This window comes from Python bivittatus, unplaced genomic scaffold (assembly GCF_059951505.1).
Source record: "Python bivittatus isolate LINGU-HERP-01145 unplaced genomic scaffold, Pbiv_v1 ctg000080_np1212, whole genome shotgun sequence".
Classification (NCBI taxonomy): Eukaryota; Metazoa; Chordata; class Lepidosauria; order Squamata; family Pythonidae; genus Python; species Python bivittatus.
The window spans coordinates 25,628,906-25,651,775 of NW_028277035.1; the positions used below are offsets into that span (position 1 = coordinate 25,628,906).

The window sequence follows — 22,870 nt, forward strand, 5'->3', positions numbered from 1 at the left end:
AGTCACAAGAGAAAGTGATAATTATTATTGTGAATTCCTGTTCTCTGTTTCCTGGAGGGCATTCCATTTGTATCACTGTATTTCTCAAATAATATTATTTCTGCATTTGTATGAATGTTTTAATCCAGTTTATACTTAACTGTCATAAAAAGTCTAAATTGTTGCTTCTTGTCTTCCAGTTCAGTCTGGGTGGAAAATGTATCTCTACCCATTGGATTCAATATTCAAAACACTGGGCCCTGACTACTGTTCCAGAAAGAGCAATTTCTGACCACTGCTCCAGAAAGGGCACTCGTTTTCGAATGCATCTCTGGATATATGAGAACTGGAATTCAGAGTAAGAACCTTTTCCTTCTGGCTGAGCATTAATAACCTGAAATTTCAACTTTCCAGAAATTATTCCAAGCAGAACTTGACACACATTCTATCTTTTAACAGAACTAAATTTTCAGTTGGAATCTGGTTTCCTGAAGCTTTATTTTAAGCATTGAGAAAGATCCTAAAGCTATAGCTTCCCTTTTCAACTCATGGACACAAATTTCTATCTAGATAATTACACTATTTCACAATACCAGGAGAGGAGAGGAGAGGAGAGGGAGTTATTTGTTCTCAAATCTTGAAGCAGGTTTCCTACAAGTGTTTCTTAGATAGGTTGTGTGGTATTAAAAAAATACAAGTCCAGTAATTAGAGTTGCAATTAAAATTAGTAAGCAAGTATTTGTTTGGTTTTTTAAAGAAATCCACTCACCCAAAGAACATGTACCTATACTTTCTGGTGCTGAACAAACAATGGGTCTCTCGCATGTTCCACTTACAGGGTGACATAACTTCTCCCAATGGCAACGTGGGCAATTACCATCACACTCTTTTCCATAATATCCATGATCGCATACTTCAAAACAATAATAGTAATACACAATTATATAATATCTTAGATTGCCTTATGTATATTACTTTTAATCTTATAACAATTCTATAAAGATGATGATTATGATTATCTATGTACACATATATGTATTTTTGTAGGCTAGAAGAACTTGCCTAAATCCAGCGACTGAGCAGAAAATGGCAATTCTCAGTGTAAAACACAACATAATTGTGTATAATTGTCAAGTTGTCAACAGGAAAATACTTATCTTGTTTTATTGTTCTCAACTGCATCATAAGAACATATTTTTATAATCTTTAGCTAGTAGAAACATCTTTACTGTACACAATAATATTGGCCTAAGACTTCTGCTGTCATTTCCCAAATTTTCAAAATCTATTTTTTATAAATAAAACCCCAGCAACTTAAAAAAAAAATAGAGAAAAATCAGACATCCAAGAAATGTTTAAGCAAAGAAATGTTTGAAAGAAACTTTTAAAGAGTTTTAAAGAATGTGATATTTAATTTTTTTTAAAGAACAATCCACCAGAAAGAGAGATGGCAAGGAAACAGCATAGATGAAGTACATGTGTCATTTAAAACAACTCTGCAGAAGTTTAAACTTCTTACAGGTATAAAACTGAGAATGCAGAGCTCACATGAAGTACAGTACCAGCATGTTAAAAACTACTCTAACAACTTATATTTTAATAGCAAGGAATCTTTGATGAATTTCAACATTCATTCAATAATTCTGAATATTTGAGGGAAAAACTCTACAATTATAGTTACCTGATTTTAAAAACATCACACTTGGACCAAATCCTCCACCAACCAAACTATAGCCATTTAATAGGAAATATCCATTTCGCCATAAGCCATAGCCAAGGCACTCAGTCTTCTTAATACATTCATCTTTTGAGTCATTGTAAGAAGAATTGGCTGATAAACTTAATGTTGTTGAAATTACCACAGAATCCCAAAATCCTGCAAATATGTCAAGGTCTGTTCAGAAATAAAAAGATGTCATAAATCTATTTGTCAAACGTATTACTATATAAAAATATAAAATATAATCAGATTCTTATGGGTGAAGTAGAAATTGGTAGAGGGCACATGATGCAGAATGCAGTCAACTCTGGAATTTATCACATCAATTTACAATGACCACATACTTAAGCAATCAAGTCATTTCTCATGGTCAGTTATAATGGACAAATGACATGTTTATATAGTAATTAAAAATTCTTTAACCTCAAAACTTTAAGAAAGTAAATATTTCATTGCTCCTTAAAATGTTTTAAATCATACTAATTCTTTCCTTACTTTCCTTCACGATCACTGGCAGATTTCTTGTAGCAGAAAATTAATGAAGCATCTGTATGTGATGCTCACAAGGGAGAGCTACTTAAGAAAAAGTACTCATAATTTTGTTTCCCCAAACCCCAGTTACTGCTGTGGCGCTGGGGTGGCTGGCCATGGCATGGGGCTTGAGGCAGCACTCTTTGGTGGCAGTGGTGGCATTGACAGCACAGGGGGTACAATAGAGGTCTGGGAGCCTTCAGCAGACTCAGCTGGCTGCTGACAGTCCCTGGGCCTCTACTTCAGCCCCTGCGCCACTGGTGCTGCCATCACCACCAGAGTGCCGCCTCAAGCCCTATGCTGTGGCCAGCCATTCCAGCACCACATAGCAAACCCTCAGCTGCTCCCTGCTGCGCTGCACTCCATCGGCCCTGCTGCCCCCAGCTGACCTTTGCCATCTTCTTCTTCCTGCTGCTTAGGTGTGCCCAGCTGTGCCCTATGCGAGGCAGCTGTTGACCATGCATGCCTTCTTCCCGAGGTCACGTGCATGCTTCTCCAAATTATGCATGGCCTTCTTACAATGCTTTGGAAGGCTTCTGAGGCTCTCTGAAAGCTCACAAGGAGGCCATGCCTGCCTGCCTCCACATCGTGCAGCCTTCTTGGGATGCTTTAGAAGGCTTCTGAGGCCTTCCTAAAGCTCGTGAGAAGGCTGCACCTGCCCTTCTCCAAATCATGTGCAGCTTTCTTGTGATAATTCTTGGGAAGAAGGCCCTCGCATAGGGCCAGGTTGGGCATGCCTCATTAACAGTGGGAAGAAGACAACACTGAAGGTCAGCTGGGGCAGCAGAGACGGCAGAGTGCAAGGCAACGAAGGCAGCTTGGTCTTTGCACTGTGGTTCTGGGATGGCTGGCTGCAGCATGAGGCTTGAGGCAGCACTCCTTAGTGGTGGTGGCAGCTGCTGGGATTAGAGTCTTGGGGTTGGCAGCAGCCAGCTGAGACTGCGGAAGGCCCCAGGCCTCTACTTCACTCCCAGTGATGCTGGTGCCACCACCACCACGAAGCACTGTTGTACAGGGCAGAGATGGGGAGGAGATAGGCGGGTGTGGGAAGTTGAAGCGCCCTGTAGTCGTAAGTGCGGGCAGGCTGCCAAGTGCCCAAATTTTGTTCACGTGACCATGGGGGAGCTGCAATGGCTGTAACTTTGGGGGCCAGGCATAAATACCAGTTGTTCAGCACTGCCATAACTTCAAAAGTTTGCTGAATGAATGGTCGTTAACCCAGGACTACCTGTATTACCATCACACTTGCAAATGGTCGGTAACTGAGGTAGTCACTACACCTGGCTATGGTTATATTCCATTCACTACACTTTTCCATTTTCCTGTTCTTATAATCAGTCATCATTCAATGCCCACTGAACATGTACAGATTTCAAATTAATTATTTCATTACTTTTGCTTTAAGCAATTTCTCCCCCTAAAGAATGCACATACTTAAGACTTCAGGATTTTCTTTAGTCTAATAATACCTCCCTCTTTTGCATGGCTGATGCTTCTCTGAGTATAAAAGGCATTCATAGATCTGAAATAGAGTACTCTTTTGGTGATATCATCTAATTTTCTATTTTCTGAAATATTGTACAATATTTTGAATGTTCCCCAGAAGACTTTTCATTCATTTAACCCTATCATTGTTAGAGGGTGAGAGGTATATGCACTTATTTTATTATAGAAGACCTTCATTATATTAGCTACTGAAAAAGAAGAGATGTACAGAATGCATTGATCCAAGCATTTTGGAGGGACTTGTGTCTTTAGGGAAGTGGACTCTCTGAAACAGGAAATGCTGCAAAGGCAGAACATATCTGAAATACCTGAAATGCTTTCTGTTCCGTTTCTATGAATGCATGAACTGCACTCACAATGTTCCGATTAGACCATTCTCTATGGGGTGTTTGAAAATTGGGCCAATTTTGACATAGCTATTGAAAAAAACATAGTATTTATCTTTTTATTAAAACACTGCAACTCTAGAATTTAAGGCTGCTCTATTTCTATTTTACAAAGGGAAAGATTACCTGATGCTTGCAGGAACCACAATTTTTTAAAAAATTGTTTATTTGTAAAGTGACCAGATAAATGTACACACCATATAGATAAGGATGCAAGCAAGTTTATTTCTCTTTTCAGTAGAAACACAGGACAAAGGTTTTTGCTCTTTGTACTCAGGATTTTAAGATTAGCAGGTATAAAGGGGATTGTGAATTATCTTCAAATTGCAACTGCAATTGTTGTTGTTGTTGTTGTTATATACAGTGGAACCTTGGTTTACGAACTTAATTTGTTCTGTGACTCTGGTCGTGACCCGAATTGGTTGCGACCTGAAGCAAATTTTCCCATAAGGTTACCGTTAATCCGTTCTGGCGTGGAGGACAGGGAGGCGGCTATTGCTTGGAGGGAGAGTCCCCCTCCCTACGACCATGTGTCAGGGGCGGAAAAATGGCCGCGGACCACGTGTCAGGGGCGGAAAATGGCTGCGGACCACGTGCCATGGGCGGGAAAATGGCCACGGACCGGGTCACAGGAGAGAAAATGGCCGCGGATCCTGTTCGTAACCCGAGGCGGAGTTTGCGAACCAAAGCAAAATTTTGCGGCAGGAGCTGGTTGTCACCCGAAAAGTTCGTGAACAGAAGCGTTCGTAACCCGAGGTTCCACTGTACTTCCCTGTGACTCTGGGTGAAAGAAGGGGTGAAGGAGTGGAAAGAAATGGAAGAAGAGGTGATGTGTCCTAACGCTTAACACATTTTCTCAACTATACCCTTTCTACATAAACTACTATAACAAGACAAACTCCAGACCTCGTTCAGCTGGTCTTTTGCATGCTGACTTTTTCTTTTCATAACAGTTGGCTGCACTGAACTGACCTCCATGTGAAAGTTCAGCACATCTTTTCCACCTAAAGCCTGGGTCAAAATTCATCCTATCAAGAAATAGTAAAAAAGGACATCAAAAAAATGTTGAGGATGAATAAATTTATTCTTAAATCACTTATTCAAAACATCTCTCTTATTGATTCTTGGGTCTCTGAATTAACTAATTATCTTTCAGTACTGTGAACCCAGCCATTATGTACAAAACAGAAGTTGCATCTGAACCCCAAATGCCAAATTACATATTTGATCCACTAAGCACAGCACATAAAAATCAGTGAAAAATGAAACACAATCACAACTTCAAAATCTAACAAATAGGACAGGATATTAATTATTCATACTGCCACAATTTCCCCAAATTTACCTCTACTCTCTCCCAATCATTTGTTGGTTTGCTTTGAGTGTTTTGTAAAATCAAAAGTCATACTGAACATCTGCATCACTTTACTTTTGGGTACTTTATCTATGCTGAATTTTCTTCTGGCTGCTTATAGGCATGTGATACAAAGCTGCATCACAATAAGTGACAGCAATATCTAGTCAACCTTGGCTAATCTTGTAAAAAGTTAAGCAGGGTTTGGCCTAATTACTACTTGAATAGGAGACCACCAGGAAATTTATTTTTATTTATTTTATTTATATTTCAAATTTAGATACTGCCCATTTCACAAAAAAGTGACTCTGGGTGGTTCACAATAAAACAACAATAAATATTAATTAAAATACAATAAAAACAATATAAAAATACAGTAAAAATAGAATAAAGTCCCAGAGCAATAGATAGGAAAGTGGGGAAAAAAATCCATTCTGGAAGAAGTCAATGGAAAACCACTTCCATACTGTTGCCAAGAAAACAATGTTGATGTGTTCATTTAGTCATTAGGAATCAAGCCTGACTTGAGACTTTACATCAGTATATAGCCAGATTCAAGATAGTGTTTGAAGTGCCAATTATTATGAGTATCATCAGATATCTAAGGAACACGAGAACATCATTATACATACCATTTAAATGAATGCTGTGCACTATCTTCATGAGACCAAGCCCAGATTCCATCATGGTTCATTTCTTGCAATCCTACCCATATTGGCTGTATAATAAACATCCTCAACCATGTCTTCAGTTAAAATAAAAATGAAAAATAAAACAGTGAGGTAGCTTTAAATATGTTTAAAGTTACAGATATTTTGCAATTATTGGGAAGATGACCATTTTTGCTAGGGGCTAACATTTTTGGTTTCAATAAGAGAAAATACTTTGATACAAAAGCCGCTATTGATTATTTTAAGCAAGTAACTAGAATTTTCATTAGAGTTGTTGAAATGTATATAACTCTAGTATATATGTAAAATTTAGCAGAGACAGTTGATAGCTATATTTCCAAACCCTGCTACATGGAATGCCTTTTTAACAACAATACACAAGTCCTCTAAGGCTTGCATTAAAAATATCTAAAGCTCCATTTTTCCCCATGCCATATTCCACTAATTCCAATTCACTGCTTTTCTCCTGCTACTGTTTTGTTAGGTGATCATTATAAAAACCTTATAACTCGTCCTTGGCAGTTTGTCATTCAAAGAGTCAATTATGAAGTTATCAGTTAAGTGTGAGTTTTTGAGTTTTGAATCTTTTAGTTAGCTGTGGCCCAATTTCAACCGAGTTCTAAGGAAGAGTATACTTGCTTTCCACATGTTTTCACTTCAATGTCTTTACAGATGTTGTTGTAATACTTGTAATTCTTGTCCCTTCTATCAGCTCCCTGAAATTCCTTGTTAAGTTCTTTAGATGTGAGATTCTTCTCTTTCTTGGTTTTGGCTTCTCCTCTCTTCTTGGTAATTTCTACCATTTATCCCACCATTTCTTCTATTTGTTGGTCTTTGGCAGTCTTTTTTCATGTTCGTCCTTAACCATTATTTTTTATTCCATTCCACAGTTCTTCTGGTTTCTCATCAATGAGGTTTGGAAGACTTCAAAAATTCCTGATGTTTTTCTCAAAAATGGTGGTGTCAGAATCTTCGCAAGATTTTATAATAAATTGTTATATGGATAGTTTAGAAATTGCTTTTTACATGCTGCGGTTCTGCCATTGGAAAAGGGGTGGGGGGAGAAGGAATGAGAAACCGTTAAAAGCAGATGGCTCCTTATCACAGGCACTGGAATGTGCAAGGTCGTACCAGCGAGGGAATCAGAAGACCAAGAACTAAGGGAGATGAAGGGGGGGGGTAAAGTAAGAAAAACAACTCTTGGCGCGCTTTTGCTCAGTCTTAGCAATGATTTGGATCTGTACACTTATTCTCAATAAATGAACTTTCTTTTGAATCAATATTGGTTGCAAGGAAAGTTACTGGATTTGGGATCAACAGTGGCAGCTCGTTACAGGTGGATATATGCTCAAGATCACACCATGGAAAGTGGTTGGCTTTCTTCTTCCTCTTTAGCTTGACCAGGAACTTGCACACAAGCTGTTTGTGATCTGTTTCAAAGTCAATCCCTGGCCATGTCTCTGCTGTTATCATTGAACTCTTTCACTTTCTTGTACCAACAATATTTTTGTTGTTGTTCAGTCATTAAGTCGTGTCCGACTCTTTGTGACCCCATGAACCATATTGTGCCAGGCCTTCCTGTCCTTCACTGCCTCCCTGAGTTTTCTCAGTTTCATGCTCATTGCTTCAGTGATGCTATCTAACCATCTCATCCTCTGCCGTCCTCTTCTCCTTTTGCCTTCAATCTTTCCCAGCATCAGGGTCTTTTCCAAAGAGTCCTCTCTTCGCATTAGGTGACCAAAGTATCTGAGCTTGAGCTTCATTATCAATCCTTCCAATGAGCAGTCAGGGTTGATTTCCTTTAAGATTCACTGGTTTGACCTCCTAGCAGTCCAGGGGACTCTTAAGAGTCTTCTCCAGCACCACAGTTCAAAGGCATCAATCCTTCGGCGCTCAGCCTTCTTTATGGTCCAGCTCTCACAGCCATACATTACTACTGGAAAAACCATAGCTTTGACTATGCGGATCTTTGTCGGCAAGGTGACGTCTCTGCTTTTTAATATGCTATCTAGGTTTGCCATAGCTTTCCTCCCAAGGAGCAAGCGTCTTTTAATTTCATGTCTGCAGTCTCCGTCTGCGGTGATCTTGGAGCCCAAATAAATGAAGTCTCTTACTGCTTCCATTTCTACCCCTTCTATTTGCCAGGAATTGATGGGTCCAGATGCCATGATCTTAGTTTTCTTAATGTTCAGTTTCAAGCCAGCTTTTGCACTCTCCTCTTTCACCCTCATCAAGAGGCTCTTTAGTTCTTCTTCACTTTCTGCCATTAGGGTGGTATCGTCTGCATATCTGAGGTTACTGACGTTTCTCCCTGCAATCTTAATTCCGGCTTGTGATTCTTCCAGCCTGGCATTTCTCATGATGTACTCTGCATATAGGTTAAATAAGCAGGGTGACAGTATACAGCCTTGTCGTACTCCTTTCCCTATTTTGAACCAATCGGTTGTTCCGTGACTGGTTCTAACTGTTGCTTCTTGGCCCGCATATAGATTTCTCAGGAGACAGGTAAGATGGTCTGGTACCCCCATCTCTTTAAGAATTTGCCACAGTTTGTTGTGATCCACACAATCAAAGGCTTTTGCATAGTTAATGAAGCAGAAGTAGATGTTTTTCTGGAACTCTCGTGCTTTCTCCATGATCCAGCGAATGTTGGCAATTTGATCTCTAGTTCCTCTGCCTCTTCGAAACCTAGCTTGTACATCCGGTAGTTCTCGGTTCACGTACTGCTGAAGCCTAGCTTGTAGGATTTTGAGCATAACCTTGCTAGCATGTGAAATGAGTGCAATTGTGCGATAGTTTGAGCATTCTTTGGCATTGCCCTTCTTTGGAATTGGAACGTAAACTGACCTTTTCCGATCCCGTGGCCACTGTTGCGTTTTCCAAACTTGCTGGCATATTGAGTGCAGCACTTTAACAGCATCATCTTTTAGTATTTTAAATAACTCAGCTGGAATACTGTCATCTACACTAGCTTTGTTGTTAGCAATGCTTCCTAAGGCCCACTTGACTTCACTCTCTAGGATGTCTGGCTCAAGGTCAGTGACCACACCAGCATGGACATCAGGGACATTAAGATCTTTCTTGTATAGTTCTTCTGTGTATTCTTGCCACCTCTTCTTAATCTCTTCTGCTTCTGTTAGGTCCCTGCCTTTTTTGTCCTTTATCATGCCCATCTTTGTTGTAGGTCTTCATAGAACCGGTCAACTTCAGCTTCTTCGGCATCAGTGGTTGGGGCATAGACTTGGATTACTGTGATGTTGAATGGTTTGCCTTGGATATGCACTGAGATCATTCTGTCATTTTTGAGGTTGTACCCCATTACTGCCTTTCCCACTCTCTTATTGACTATGAGTGCAACTCCATTTCTTCTAAGGGTTTCTTGGCCACAGTAGTAGATATAATGGTCACCTGAATTAAATTCACCCATTCCTGTCCATTTCAATTTGCTGATTCCCAAGATGTCGACGTTCAATCTTGTCATCTCATGTTTGACCACATCCAGCTTGCCTTGGTTCATAGATCTTACATTCCAGGTACCTATACAATATTGTTCTTTACAGCATCGGACCTTCTTTTCACTTCCAGATACATCCACAGCTGAACGTCCTTTCGGCTTTGGCCCAGTCGCTTCACTCTTTCTGGAGCTACTTGGAATTGCCCTCCGCTCTTCCCCAGTAGCATATTGGACACCTTCCGACCTGAGGGGCTCATCTTCCGGCATCATATCTTTTAGCCTTTTAACATTGTCCATGGGGTTTTCTTGGCAAGGATACTGGAGTGGGTTGCCATTTCCTTCTCCAGTGGACCACATTTTGTCAGAACTCTCTGTCATGACCTGTCCGTCTTGGGTGGCCCTGAACGGTATAACTCATGGCTTCACTGAGTTACGCAAGCCCCTTCGCCACGACAAGGCAGTCATCCATGAAGGGGACCAACAATATAGCCAATTTGATTTCTCTGTATTCCATCTGGTAAAGCCCATGCATATAGGAGTCATTTCTGCTTGTACCTGCTTGTCTTGCATGTTCTGTTGATTTCAGATTGAACTTGATAATAACACTCATCAACCTCCTTTTCTTCTGCATCAGTGGTTAGAACGCAAACCTGGATAATCATCATATTAAAGGGCTGTCCATAAAGTCTAACTGATATTATTTGGTCACTGATTATATTGTACTCAAGCACTGTTGTTGCTATATCCTTCCTTATTATGGGAGCAACACCATTCCATCTTTGTTTTTTGTGTTCTTAGTAAATAAAATAATATTTTTTCATGTAAATTCCAGTCCATTTCAATTTGCTGATGTCTAAGATGTCAATGTTGCGCTTTCCTACTTTCATGCTTATTTGCCATGTTCCACTGTAATACTGTCTTTGCAACTTCACATTTTCTTTTCCTGAATGGCAACATCAGCAACTAGATATCTGAAAGATGTCTGAATGGCTTTCAACTAGCCACATCATAAACACTATTAGTACCCTTAAAGATCTTCAATTCTTTCTCAGGAGCATGTTGAGTGCCATCTGATTTGAGAGGCCCATCATCCAGCACTATATCATCAATCATTTTATTTTGCCTATCCATGTGGTTTTCTTGGAAAAATTCAGGAGTGGTTTACCACTGCCTTCTCCTGCATAATATGAAATGAAGTCATAGACATTATTACTGAAGTGATCATCTGCCTGCAACATGTTTCTATATCACTATCTGATATACAGTATGTGCCTTCTTGCTTTAGCTGGGCAGCTGGGATGATCTTCAGGCCTTGAGTGACCATGCAGGAATCATATACTTTGAAATACACCCCCAGTGTTCTTTGCTTGCCCCACCTAGGATCACTGCCTTGCTTCAACAAGGCAGGACAACAGCACTTGGAGGGAGGAGGAGACTCAATTTAACAATTTCAGAACATGTACCAATTACTCTGAAATGAAGACTAGATCTAAAGTGTGACTGTCCATGTAGGTTAGGCCAAATATTACTTGGAACATACTTAAAATTGCCATGAATTTCTAAACTTTCCCCAAACTCTCTATCAAGGGCATGGAGGTTAAAGTTCATCAGCATTTACAGCTGTGGCAACTCCACTACCAGCCATGCAGTCAAGTCTAGAAGCTCAGGGAGGGATTTTATCATGCAGCAAGGCAGAACATACATACATATAGTACTGTATCCCCAACTTGTCACTGCAGCCTACCCTCAAATACAGATAATCCTAGCTTTCAAATTGTTGGTAAATCTTTCTTTTGGTATTTATGGGCAAAAACTGGAATCAATCAATCTTTTAACACTTTAACAATTTTCAAACAGGCTGGATTGCCTAAAACTGCTGAAACATATTTTGACTTTACAATCTGGGGCTTGATCCATTAGCATTATCTGAAACTCCTTAAACTGGAAAATGTTTTAGAGGTTTCCAAACTTACACTTAGTATCTATAATACTAAGATAACTATAGAAAACTTGAAGGCAACATGGAACAAGCTGGAATGTTGCTTTAACAACAAATGTGCTAATGTAAGTGTGCTTTCATCTCAAGATGCCATTATTTCAACAAATGTTTCTTTTTTGTGTTTATTGGTCAGCCTCTTCTCTTCTCACTTGGATAAATAGAAAGGGTTGGATTTCTACTTCTGTATGTTGGAAATGTAATACTTTGAAGGGAACATTGACTCATGTGTTCCAGCCTTGTTCTACATTGGTACTGTTCTGGTTTAATATTCATAAAATTGCTAATACAGTATTAGAGAAAAACAGGAGAAAAATGAGACTGTGATGCTAAATTACATTCTGAAAATTAACAACTGAAGTAAGAATAACTTTGGATTTATTACTTAGGCTGCAGCTTAAAAAAATAAGTATTACTCTGATGAAAAAACTAGTATATGTTTGATGTAAAATTGGAACAAATGTTCATTTTCTACATATGAAATGGCCTTTTATCAAAGTTGTAGAGAATCTGATCAATATCACTCTGTGGTCTGATTTGTTATTTTGTTGTATATACATTTATTTCAACATGTACTTTATTTCTTTTCCTCTTTCTTTTATCAGTTTTGCTTTTGGTTTATCTCCATTTGAGTCCATCCCTTTTAATTATTTTAATTTGTTACTTTTTTTCTTTCAGGTTCTAGATTAAGAGCAATACAATTTTTTTTTAAATGTGCGGAAGCAGGCATGTGCTTGCTGATGTACCACATGAGTACTAACCATGGTTGGTACAGTGGTACCTCGAGTTACAAACGCCCCTCCTTACAAATTTTTCGAGATACGACCAGCTCCGGACTCAAAAATTTACCTCGACTTGCGAACTCCGCCTCGAGTTACGAACCGGATCTGCGGCCATTTTCCCTGCTGCTACGCGGTCGCGGCTTCCTGTGGGCGAGATCGCGGTAGCAAGGAGACGTTCGGTGAGGCTTGTGGTGTGTTTTGTGGCATTTGGAAGGTGTTTGGTGTGCTTGTCAGCAAGGCTCCAAAGAAAATGCAGAGCAGGCTTGGCAAGAATAAGGCTTTGAAGAAAAAAGTGACGATCGAACTTAAGAAGGACATTATAGAAAAGCACGATCGTGGTATTCGTGTGACTGATCTGGCCTTGGAGTACAAGATGGCGAAGTCGACCATCTCGACTATTTCCATGTTTTTGTGGTTTAAAAATAAAATGCATATGTTTCAGAACTGTTTAACCATATGTATTTACACTGAACCTTATGGGGGAAATTTGCCTCGTGGTGCGACCAAATTTGGAGGGCAGATTAGCCGTATTTACATTGAATCTTATGGGGAAATTTGCCTCGTGGTGCGACCAAATTTGGAGGGCGGAACGGATTAACCGTATTTACATTGAACCTTATGGGAAAATTTACCTCGAGTTGCGACCAACTCGAGTTGCAACCAGAGTCACGGAACGGATTAAGTTCATAACTAGAGGTACCACTGTATTTAAAAACTTTAATTTATTTAAATTACTGCAACAATTCTTAACTTCTGTAGAATATGCACCAAATCCTTCAGGGCTTCTGAAAAATACAGTATTCTTCTGAAAGTAATTATATCTTTGGGGGTACCAGTAAAATAAACCAAAACGTTCATCAAAAAGAATATTTAGTAGTAATCCTACCAAATCATCCTGGTCTTCAATCCATAGAAGTTCAGAAGCTCTAAACCGACTGCAAGAAGAATTTGCCTCTTCCCATGTTTTAAAAGCACGTACAAAATAGTAACAATATCTGTTCCAGTAGCGCCATTCATTTATATCTGGGCATCTCTCACTGATAGAAGCTTTAAAAATAAATACATAACAAATCATTTAATCCTGATATCAAGGGACAATGAGCTACTTCACTGATGTCATGCATTCATTCTTTTTGATCAGAGCTTGAATCCTCAGACCATTCACTCTATACATATCAATCCCCAAATAGAAAGTGTTACCTGAATACAGTTAGTCCTCGACTTACAACCACAAGGGACCAGAATTTCAGTCGCTAAGCGATGTGGCTGTAAAGTGAGACGTCAAGTGACCGCATCGCTTAGCGCTCACAATCCTGGCAATCCCCATTGCTGCGTTAAGCAAATGCAACCTGTCATTAGCTGAGGACCCACCCCAATCCAAGCCATTCCGGGCTTGGTCCCTCCCAGCCCCGAGCCTCACTAAGATAAGAGACTGCCTCCAACTCCCCCACTCACCTGTTTTCCATTTCTGCCCTTTTGGCCGCTCTGCACCCTGCCTTGTGGGGCAGCAAGTAGCCCAGAACCACATGGCTCTGGGGCTGCTTGCCATACCCTGGGAAGACACAGCCATCCCAGCCCATTCCCAGTCACCCTTGCCACCCTGCACTCCGAGACCCTTAACACCCTGCACTCCACTACCCCAGCTGACCTTCCTTGCTGTCTTCTTGCTCCTGTTGCTGACGAGTTATGTCTGGCCTGGCCACTGGACCATATGGGGCTGGCTTCATGCAACAAAAAAGGAAAAAGAAGCACAAAGCAGCTTAAAGGGGCCAGTGTGCCAAAATGCCCCTTTGCACCACACTCCTGGGCCCTATAGGGCTGGCTTTGTGCGGCAAAAAAGAAAAAAAAAGCCGAAAGCAGCCTTTTTTTTCTTTTTTCACAGCACAAAGCCAAAGAGACATTTCTTTGCAAAGAGCTCTTGGGCAGTACAGGGGCTGGCTTTGCGCTGCAAAAAAGGGAAAAAAGGGCTGCTTTCGGATTTTTTCCCCTTTTTTGCAGCACAAAGCCAGCCCTATAGGGCCCAGGAGCAGGGCACAAGGTGGTGTTTTGGCACGCTGTGGCCCCTTTAAGCTGCTTTGTGGGTTTTTTTTTTTCTTTTTCACCACATGAAGCCAGCCACATATGGCCCAGTGGCCAGGCCAGCCTTGTCAGCCACAGGAGCAAGAAGATGGCGGCGAAGGTCAGCTGGGGCAGCAGAGTGCAGGGCAGCAGGGGGCATAAAGGGCATAGATGGGGGAGAGGGGTGGGGGGAGTTGCAGCACCCCTGCGGTCATAAATGCTGGTGGGCTGCCAAGCACCTACATTTTGATTACGTGCCTGCATGGGCACTGCAACGGCCATAACTTCGGGCACGGGTTGTAAGTCCCTTCATTCAGCACCATCATAACTTCAAACGGTCGCTGAACAAATGGTCGTAAGTCAAGGACTACCTGTAGTCTGATAAAGAGACTATGAGGGAGAATTTTAATATCTGTTTGTAGGCAAACCTGTACAAACCTGTTGCTTTTCTCTTTGTTCAAGAACACAAATGCTTTTTTGCTTGAATGATCAAGGCATCTTATACATTCAATAAATAAACAAGCAAACAAACAAACAAACCTGTATATGCTAGATGTAGCAGACTCCAGTAGCATTTGGTAATCCAATGCTACTGAGTACCACCTGAAGGTAAACTTCAACACAGGCAATTAAAAAAGAAAAGGAAAATCCTGTAAAGCAAAGTTAAAACACAGAGCACTAGAGAAAAGGTAGCAGAGAAATATATTTTATAGATTTTATAAAGAACAAAATTATTTCTAAAATCTATAAAAATCTATAAAATCTATAAAACAAAAAACAATAGATTTTATAAAGGACAAAATTGTGAGGGTTCTTGCTAGCCTATCCCAGCCCTCACCAAGGAAAAACATATTACATGATGACAAGGGCATTATTGCAAATGGCACTTTCATGGAAAGGGGTAGCACATGCATATCTGGAGGAACATGATCTCCTGCACACAGTTATTTTAGGAAAAAAGAGCTGCTTAATGGAACAGTGCTCATTTATCTCCTATCCTAGCCTTTTGTATTTGAAGATAAGCATTTCCTAGTTGGCAAGTAATGCGGGGGGAGGGGGCAGGGGGGAGGCAGGAGAAAGAATAGGCTACCTTAAGTTGGCCAGTGAACTCCTTCACTGTGAGGAATTTGATGTTCTTCTGAATGTTTATTACTTTGAGTATACAACCTTCTGCTCACCCATATCTAAGTACGATATCTTCCTGCCAATGGTGTTCATAGCAGTGTCAGAGCTGCTAGCATGAGAGTGAGAGCTTATTTACATACTCCATGCCTCCAGTTTCTCATAATCAGATACACCTTAATGCCATTTCCTAACTATCAGAAATTTATTGCCCCAATTTCTATATAACCTACTACTTCTCATTTTTTAAAAAATGCAGTTTAACCCTTTTCATATTTAGCATTAATCTAATTGTAAGCAGCGAATAAACAAACTACACTGACTAATAAAGTTCAACGAAAATATAAGATGACTGTTTTGAACTTTTTTCCATTATGCTTAGGGAAGATTAATTTGATTTAATCTAGGTTTAGCCACAAACACCACAATTCATTGGGAGAAAAGCTATATCCTGACATGGGATATAGAAGAAGCAAAATATATTTGTTCAGTGTACATCTCATGAAGGGAGCAGCTGACACTTGCATTATATTGTGGATTTTAGTGTATATATTGAGGCTAAACCACTATAAAACAAAATATGTGCCAGAAAACATACAATAGTATTACTGCTGTTGTTACAAAAATCCCATAAACAAAGAGGCACTCAGAAATATTCTGAAGCCATTTCAGTCAGAAAACAAATCAATAGCTTATATTACTGATTACTGAATTTTTAAAAAACTTACACCCCGAACAACTCTCTAGAGAGGACTGATCCAGGCAGGTGGTTTTCTCATCACAAAAACCAGTCACCATATTACAAAGTGAGGAGTCTCTGCATACTGGACATTCTTCTTCACATGAAGATCCATAGCGTCCTATTGTGCAACCTAAAATTGAGAAAATGAAAATGAGGTCTTAGCAACAAAATTTTAATTTTTAGATAGATGATAATTTCTTTCTTATTGTTTCTAAAAAAGTATATTTTTGGATAATTTACTTTATCCTATCCTATGTTTCCATCCTGTGATAGCTTCTATCCTATGACAGCCAGTTTGGTGCAATGATTAAGGCATCAGGCTAGAAACCGAGACACCGTGAGTTCTAGTCCTGCCTAGGCACAAAGCCAGCTAGGGGACCTTGGACCAGTCATTTTCTCTCAACCCTAGGAAGGAGGCAATGACCAAACAAAAGAAAACAGCCACTGCTTTATCATATCTAAGGCAGAAACGTGGATCCAACACATTGCAATGAATAATTACAATTTTAAAAACAAATTATTTGTTCTCTTTCCACACGCTTATCAACTTCTAAAGTATTAGGGTCAACAAGTCAAATTCCTGACATGCCAGAGGCCTACAGAAGGCTATGCACTGATAGGAAGATGTTACTTGAAAGGATAAAAATTTGAGTGCCCTGTTGTTTTTCTTCATTTGGGGGGACTTTTTTGGACGTAAATGGCAGCAGTTCATCTCTCAGAGGTCTCCTGCTCTCATTCTCAACATTTTTAGGGGGAAAAAGCAGGGATAAAAATCATGCCTTTGAAATTTAGCTGTGACTCCAAGGTGCTAGAGGCCACGAATGGCATTACATCTAGCTTGGAAGTTGCCCATCCCTCTTTTTTATGTATGTTACAGAAACCAAGAGAAAAGTTATTCTAAAATATATATAATTCACCATTAAATGTTATGTCATTACAAGAGCTATGCATAGTTTGAAAATGATTTGGAACAAATGCTTTGGACCTTGTGTGAGCAACAGCACACCTCTGCTATTCATTAAAGTAGTTCAACTTCTTTCAGGTTTTCACATGGGCCTGACAGAAGCATGCTATGGTCCTTAAGAATCCACTCATTAATGCAACTCTTATAAAGCAGTATATCTTTTCAAGATCATGCAGAAACTTGAGAAAGTAAGGTTACCATAATGAATAGCAGAAAAGTGCTGAATTTATGCAAGATCAAATGTTTTGTTTCAAATCAGTTTTGAAGCAAGCAAACCCCTCATGTAATCACAATCTGGCCACTCAATCTGGATTTTTGACATGATTGTAATTTGCGACCTTCCCTACCAGCTTCCCACAAGCAAAGGAAGCCGGCAGGAAGTTTGAAGCCGTGATCACATAAGGTCCTCACTTAACAACCCATGCAGTCCTTACTTAACAATGGTAACTGGGAACTATTGGAACTGTCATTACTAAGTGGTGCAGTCATGTGACATCGCGCTTTATGATCACTTCACTTAGTGATGGAAATTCTGTGGCTGGTGTGGGTCTTCCGGGCTGTGTGGCCGTGTTCTGGAAGTTTTGTTTCCTAATGTTTCGCCAGCACCTGTGACTGGCATTTTCAGAGTGCAGGAGCACAGACAGGAGCAGTTCTCTCTGTGCACAGAGAGAACTGCTCCTGTCTGTGCTCCTGCACTCTGAAGATGCCAGTCATAGGTGCTGGCGAAACATTAGGAAACAAAACTTCCAGAACACGGCCACACAGCCCGGGAGACCCACACCAGCCATCGTATGCCGGCCGTAAAAGCCTTCGACAATACGATGGAAATTCTGTTCCCAATTACCATCATTAGGTGACGACTATCTGTATGTGTAAGCATGCATATCTGAAAGAAAATCAAAATTATGCATTAATAGGTTCCAAAATAGCTTTGGATCTCCTTGTTTATTTTCACTGACCCCTCAAGGCTAACTACGGACACTTCCTACATTTCAGTGATGCAGCCCTGTCTCTGAAGAACAAGAAAAAACAAAATTATTATTACTGAAATAAGAACTGACATTTCATGTTCTAACCAATCCAACAAGAGAAACAGGTGAATATTATAATGGCAATTGCAACATGGATAAATTATTCAAAGGCCCTGATAAAACTCCTACAAAATAACTGAAACTATAACTGTCCTAAAATTGGTCAGGAATAGCAACAAAAGGTAGTTGATGATCAGATAGGTGCTTTGATTCTCATCAAATTTTAGGGACAATGCAAAATTGATCTGTAAATAAGTAATCCTAGTCCATTGATTTTCAACATTCAACACCAAAACAGAAAGTGTGAATCGATACCATAAATTAGAAATGTAGAAAGGAGAGGAAATAATCACAAATGTCTTAACAATATAGATAAAGCTGGTGGGAAATCTCTTGCATATCCCAGCTGCAGTTTCCATTCTCTTCTGCAAGGATGGACAAACTTTTTTCAGCACCAGTCAGCTTATTAACCTATCAACATTCTCCTCCTCCTCAGGCTGCAAGGAGTACAGCAGCAGTATCCTTGCAATGGGTAGAGCTATCATTTTTAATTCCTTTTTAAATTTTAGGAACAGGATGTTGCCAAAAATTGTCATTTTGCTGCTGAATTTCATCAGCACAATTATAGGGTTGATATACAAAATCCATTGCCTCCCCCACCTATCACATCCTTTGGTTCTTTCTTTGGACACTCCTCAGTCTTTCAGCTACACTTGTCACTTGCTTTCTGTAAGTTTCCTTTACTTTAATTCACTATCTCCTTCAGTAGGACAGGAGGCAGTATTGCCGCTGATTTCCACAACCTTATTTTGGTAGGCTTTTACTGGCGTGGCTAGAAAAGCTACTCATCTTCTTACCTGCATTCATATGCATACTAAATGTTTATACAAATATCAGAATCATAGATTGGCATGCAGAATGTACTCATGATTCATCCCATCTCCATGCATATATGTGGTTGTTAAAAAAAAGCTTGACAAACCACAAATCCTCCTAAGTTTTTAAATAGAAGATATTATAGTAATTTGGAATGCATTTGGCCAGTAATTTCATTTATTTAGTAATTTAGCATGATAGCAACCTCTCCTAATATCTATGTGTCCAATGGCCAATGATTTGACACATGCTTTTTATGCTGAAATTTACACATGAAAGTGGAATGAATCACAATGAATTCTTACAATGAATTGCAATGACCAGTCAGGCAAACATTTTACCTATGTATGATAGAACATATATCTTCTGTATAAGCAATTAGTCTTCATGAGCTCCCTTATTTTGTTTAGAGTTAATAGATGAGCTTAGATATTGGAAAGGAATTTACTTATTAAATGTAATATCTAAGTGTTGTTGCCTCATCTGCAATTAAATAATTTTGAATTTTCCATCCCCTGCATAGTCAGATATCATCATCGCATATAAAAACTGAATCTGGCCCATTTTTAATCATTTTATTTGTGATCCTACTGTACATTTTGTAAGATATTTAACTTTAATTTTGATGCTTATTGTATGTTAATATTTTAAGTTTCAGAAGTTGGCTTCTTTACTCCCGTTCGCAGATTAGTCTATTAAAAGCAATGTTGTTGCCCAAAATTTCTGTAAAAATAGAATGGATCCTTACTTGTTTTTAAGTGTAATACATGATCAGCTGAACCCGATACCATTTCTATTCCTATGACAGAAAAATGTTCACGTGACCAGCTACTTATTCCAATACATTTAATGTTCATTACACAATGGTATCTTGCTTCTTCAAGATCTTTGTACATAGCGAGACCATAAGGAGTCAGCATTATTTTCCCAGGATACTCAATAAAAAAATTCGTAAGACTACCTTTTTTAAAAAACAGAAGGGAAAAATGTTAACAAGATTGTGGGATTGAAATACTACATGAATTACAGACAAAAGATAAAGGAAACTAAATCTAGTCATTTACTAATTTATCCACATTTCCCAGAGGAATAACCATGATAACTTTTTCTAGCAAAAAAACAATAAAATATTCTGAAGCATCTTGAATGCTTAACATATTTATTAATGATCAAGTTCAGATCATCCATGAAAGATATATACAGTACTGTGCAAAAGTTTTAGGCAGGTGTGAAAAAATGCTGTAAAGTAAGAATGCTTTCAAAAATATATATTGTAATTGTTTATGTTTATCAATTTACAAAATGCAAAGTGAGCGAACAGAAGAGAAATTTAAATCAAATCAATATTTGGTGTGACCACCCTTTGGCTTCAAACCAGCAACAATTTTTACACTTGCACACTTTGTACACTTGCACAAAGTCAGGGATCTTGTAGGATTAAAGTCAGGTGTATGATTAACCAATTATACCAAGCAGGTGCTAATGATTATCAATTTCATATAGAGGTTGAAACACAGTCATTAACTGAAAAAGAAACAACTGTGTAGGAGGCTTAAAACTGGGTGAGGAACAGCCAAACCCTGCTACTAAGGTGAGGTTGTGGAAGACAGTTTCATGTCACAGGTCATACACCATGGCAAGACTGATCATAGCAATAAGACACAAGGTATTTATATTGCATCAGCAAGGTCTCTCTCAGGCAAAAAATTCAAAGCAGATGGGGGTTTCAAGATGTGCTGTTCAAGCTCTTCTGAAGAAGCACAAAGAAACGGGCAACGTTGAGGACCACAGATGCAGTGGTCGGCCAAGGAAACTTAATGCAGCAGATGGAAGACACATCATGCTTACTTCCCTTTGACATTGGAAGATGTCCAGCAATGCCATCAGCACAGAACTGGCAGAAACCAGTGGGACCCAGGTACACCCATCTACTGTCTGGAGAAGTCTGGCCAGAAGTGGTCTTTATGGAAGAATTGCAGCCAAAAAGCTATACCTGTGATGCTGAAACAAGGCTAAGTGACTCAATTATGCACAGAAACATAGGAACTGGGGTGCAGAAAAATGGCAGCAGGTGCTCTGGACTGATGAGTCAAAATTTGAAATATCTGGCTGTAGCGGGAGACTGTTTGCCGAAGAGCTGGAGAGTGGTACAATAATGAGTGTCTGCAGGCAACAGTGAAGCATGGTGGAGGTTCCTTGCAAGTTTGGGGCTGCATTTCTGCAAATGGAGTTGGAGATTTGGTCAGGATCAATGGTGTCCTCAATGCTGAGAAATACAGGCAGATACCTATCCATCATGCCATTCCATCAGGGAGGTGTGTGATTGGCCCCAACTGTATTCTGCAGCAGGACAATGACCCCAAATATACAGCCAATGTCATTAAGAACTATCTTGAGCATAAAGAAGAACAAGGAGTCCTGGAAGTGATGGTTTGGCCCCCTCATAGCCCTGATCTCAACATCATCGAGTCTGCCTGGGATTACATGAAGAGACAGAAGGATTTGAGGCAGCCTACATCCATAGGAGATCTGTGGTTAGTTCTCCAAGATGTTTGGAACAACCTTCCTGCCGAGTTCCTTCAAAAACTGTGTGCAAGTATACCTAGAAGAATTGATGCTGTTTTGAAGGCAAAGGGTGGTCACACCAAATATTGATTTGGGTTTTTCTTCTGTTTGCTCACATTGCATTTTGTAAATTGATTTAAACAATTATAATATATATTTTTGAAAGCACTCTTTACAGCGTTTTTTCACACCTGCCTAAAACTTTTGCACAGTACCGTATATTAGTCTTTGAAATGCCACAAGACTTTTTAAAAATTTTTAGCTGCTAGTTAAACTGAGAGACCACAGATTCTGATGAAAACAGGAAAAACATACCATCTTTCAGATGCCTATTAAATCAGTGATTATGATGCTTAATATTGATTCTAAGTATTTTCCATTTACTTAAGTAATGTTCTGATTCAGAGAAATTGAGGTGTTCTTTTCAGCAGGTACACAAAACTAACAACAATCCTTTCATAAAGTCTCCTTGTTGCTTTATTACATTTATATACCCCTTTTGCTAGTTGGACTCACATCCTTTTGGTGACTGAATTTTCATTTCTCTCCCAATAATTACATCTATTTGAGATTGCTGCATTAGTTTTGTTTTACATTAAATAAAATGAAGCTCCAAAACCTGTAGTGGAACTATTAAAATCCAGAGAGTTACAGTGTCATTTCCAAATATGTCTATCTCTTCAGGGAAAGATATCTGCTACAAGAACAATCTCCCTTGTACCTCTTCGTGTACCTGTAATCTCTTCAAATATGCTGCAGAGAATTTGGATGCTTTCTTCAACAGATTTAGGGACAAAACAGGAGAAAGAGCAGCAAAGAAGGCAACAAGGACAAGACAGCTTATGCATTGTAAAATGTCAATCACGTTAATGATTCAAACACTAAATGGTTTAATCTAGTACAGTGGCAACTGTTCCCCCAATAAGTGCTTCACTGGACCAAATGATAATGCTACAATACGAAATCAGAGATTAGTAGCTGTCTAAAAAGTATAAATAGATTTAGACTTGCAACCATAAAAAAGGAATAGGAGACTTATGATGATTTAATAGGACAAATAAAACAATGCTCATATTTCATGATCTTTCATCAAATGCTCCATATGAATAGTAAACTGAATAGTACCTTGCTAT

The 22,870-nt window shown here is 39.3% G+C and overlaps 1 protein-coding gene across 1 annotated transcript in view; it reads right to left on the reverse strand.

The window, feature by feature from the left end:
- The window catches only part of LOC112542749 (uncharacterized), a 147,622-nt gene that overhangs the window by 74,869 nt on the left and 49,883 nt on the right, over positions 1-22,870 (reverse strand). Inside the window, exons 14-20 of the mRNA XM_088134340.1 lie at positions 19,921-20,133; positions 16,288-16,431; positions 13,266-13,426; positions 6,109-6,221; positions 5,029-5,150; positions 1,661-1,873; positions 749-892 (exon numbers count right to left, since the gene is read on the reverse strand). Coding sequence (XP_087990466.1) covers positions 749-892; positions 1,661-1,873; positions 5,029-5,150; positions 6,109-6,221; positions 13,266-13,426; positions 16,288-16,431; positions 19,921-20,133 — 1,110 coding nt within the window. The remainder of the gene's footprint in view (positions 1-748; positions 893-1,660; positions 1,874-5,028; positions 5,151-6,108; positions 6,222-13,265; positions 13,427-16,287; positions 16,432-19,920; positions 20,134-22,870) is intronic.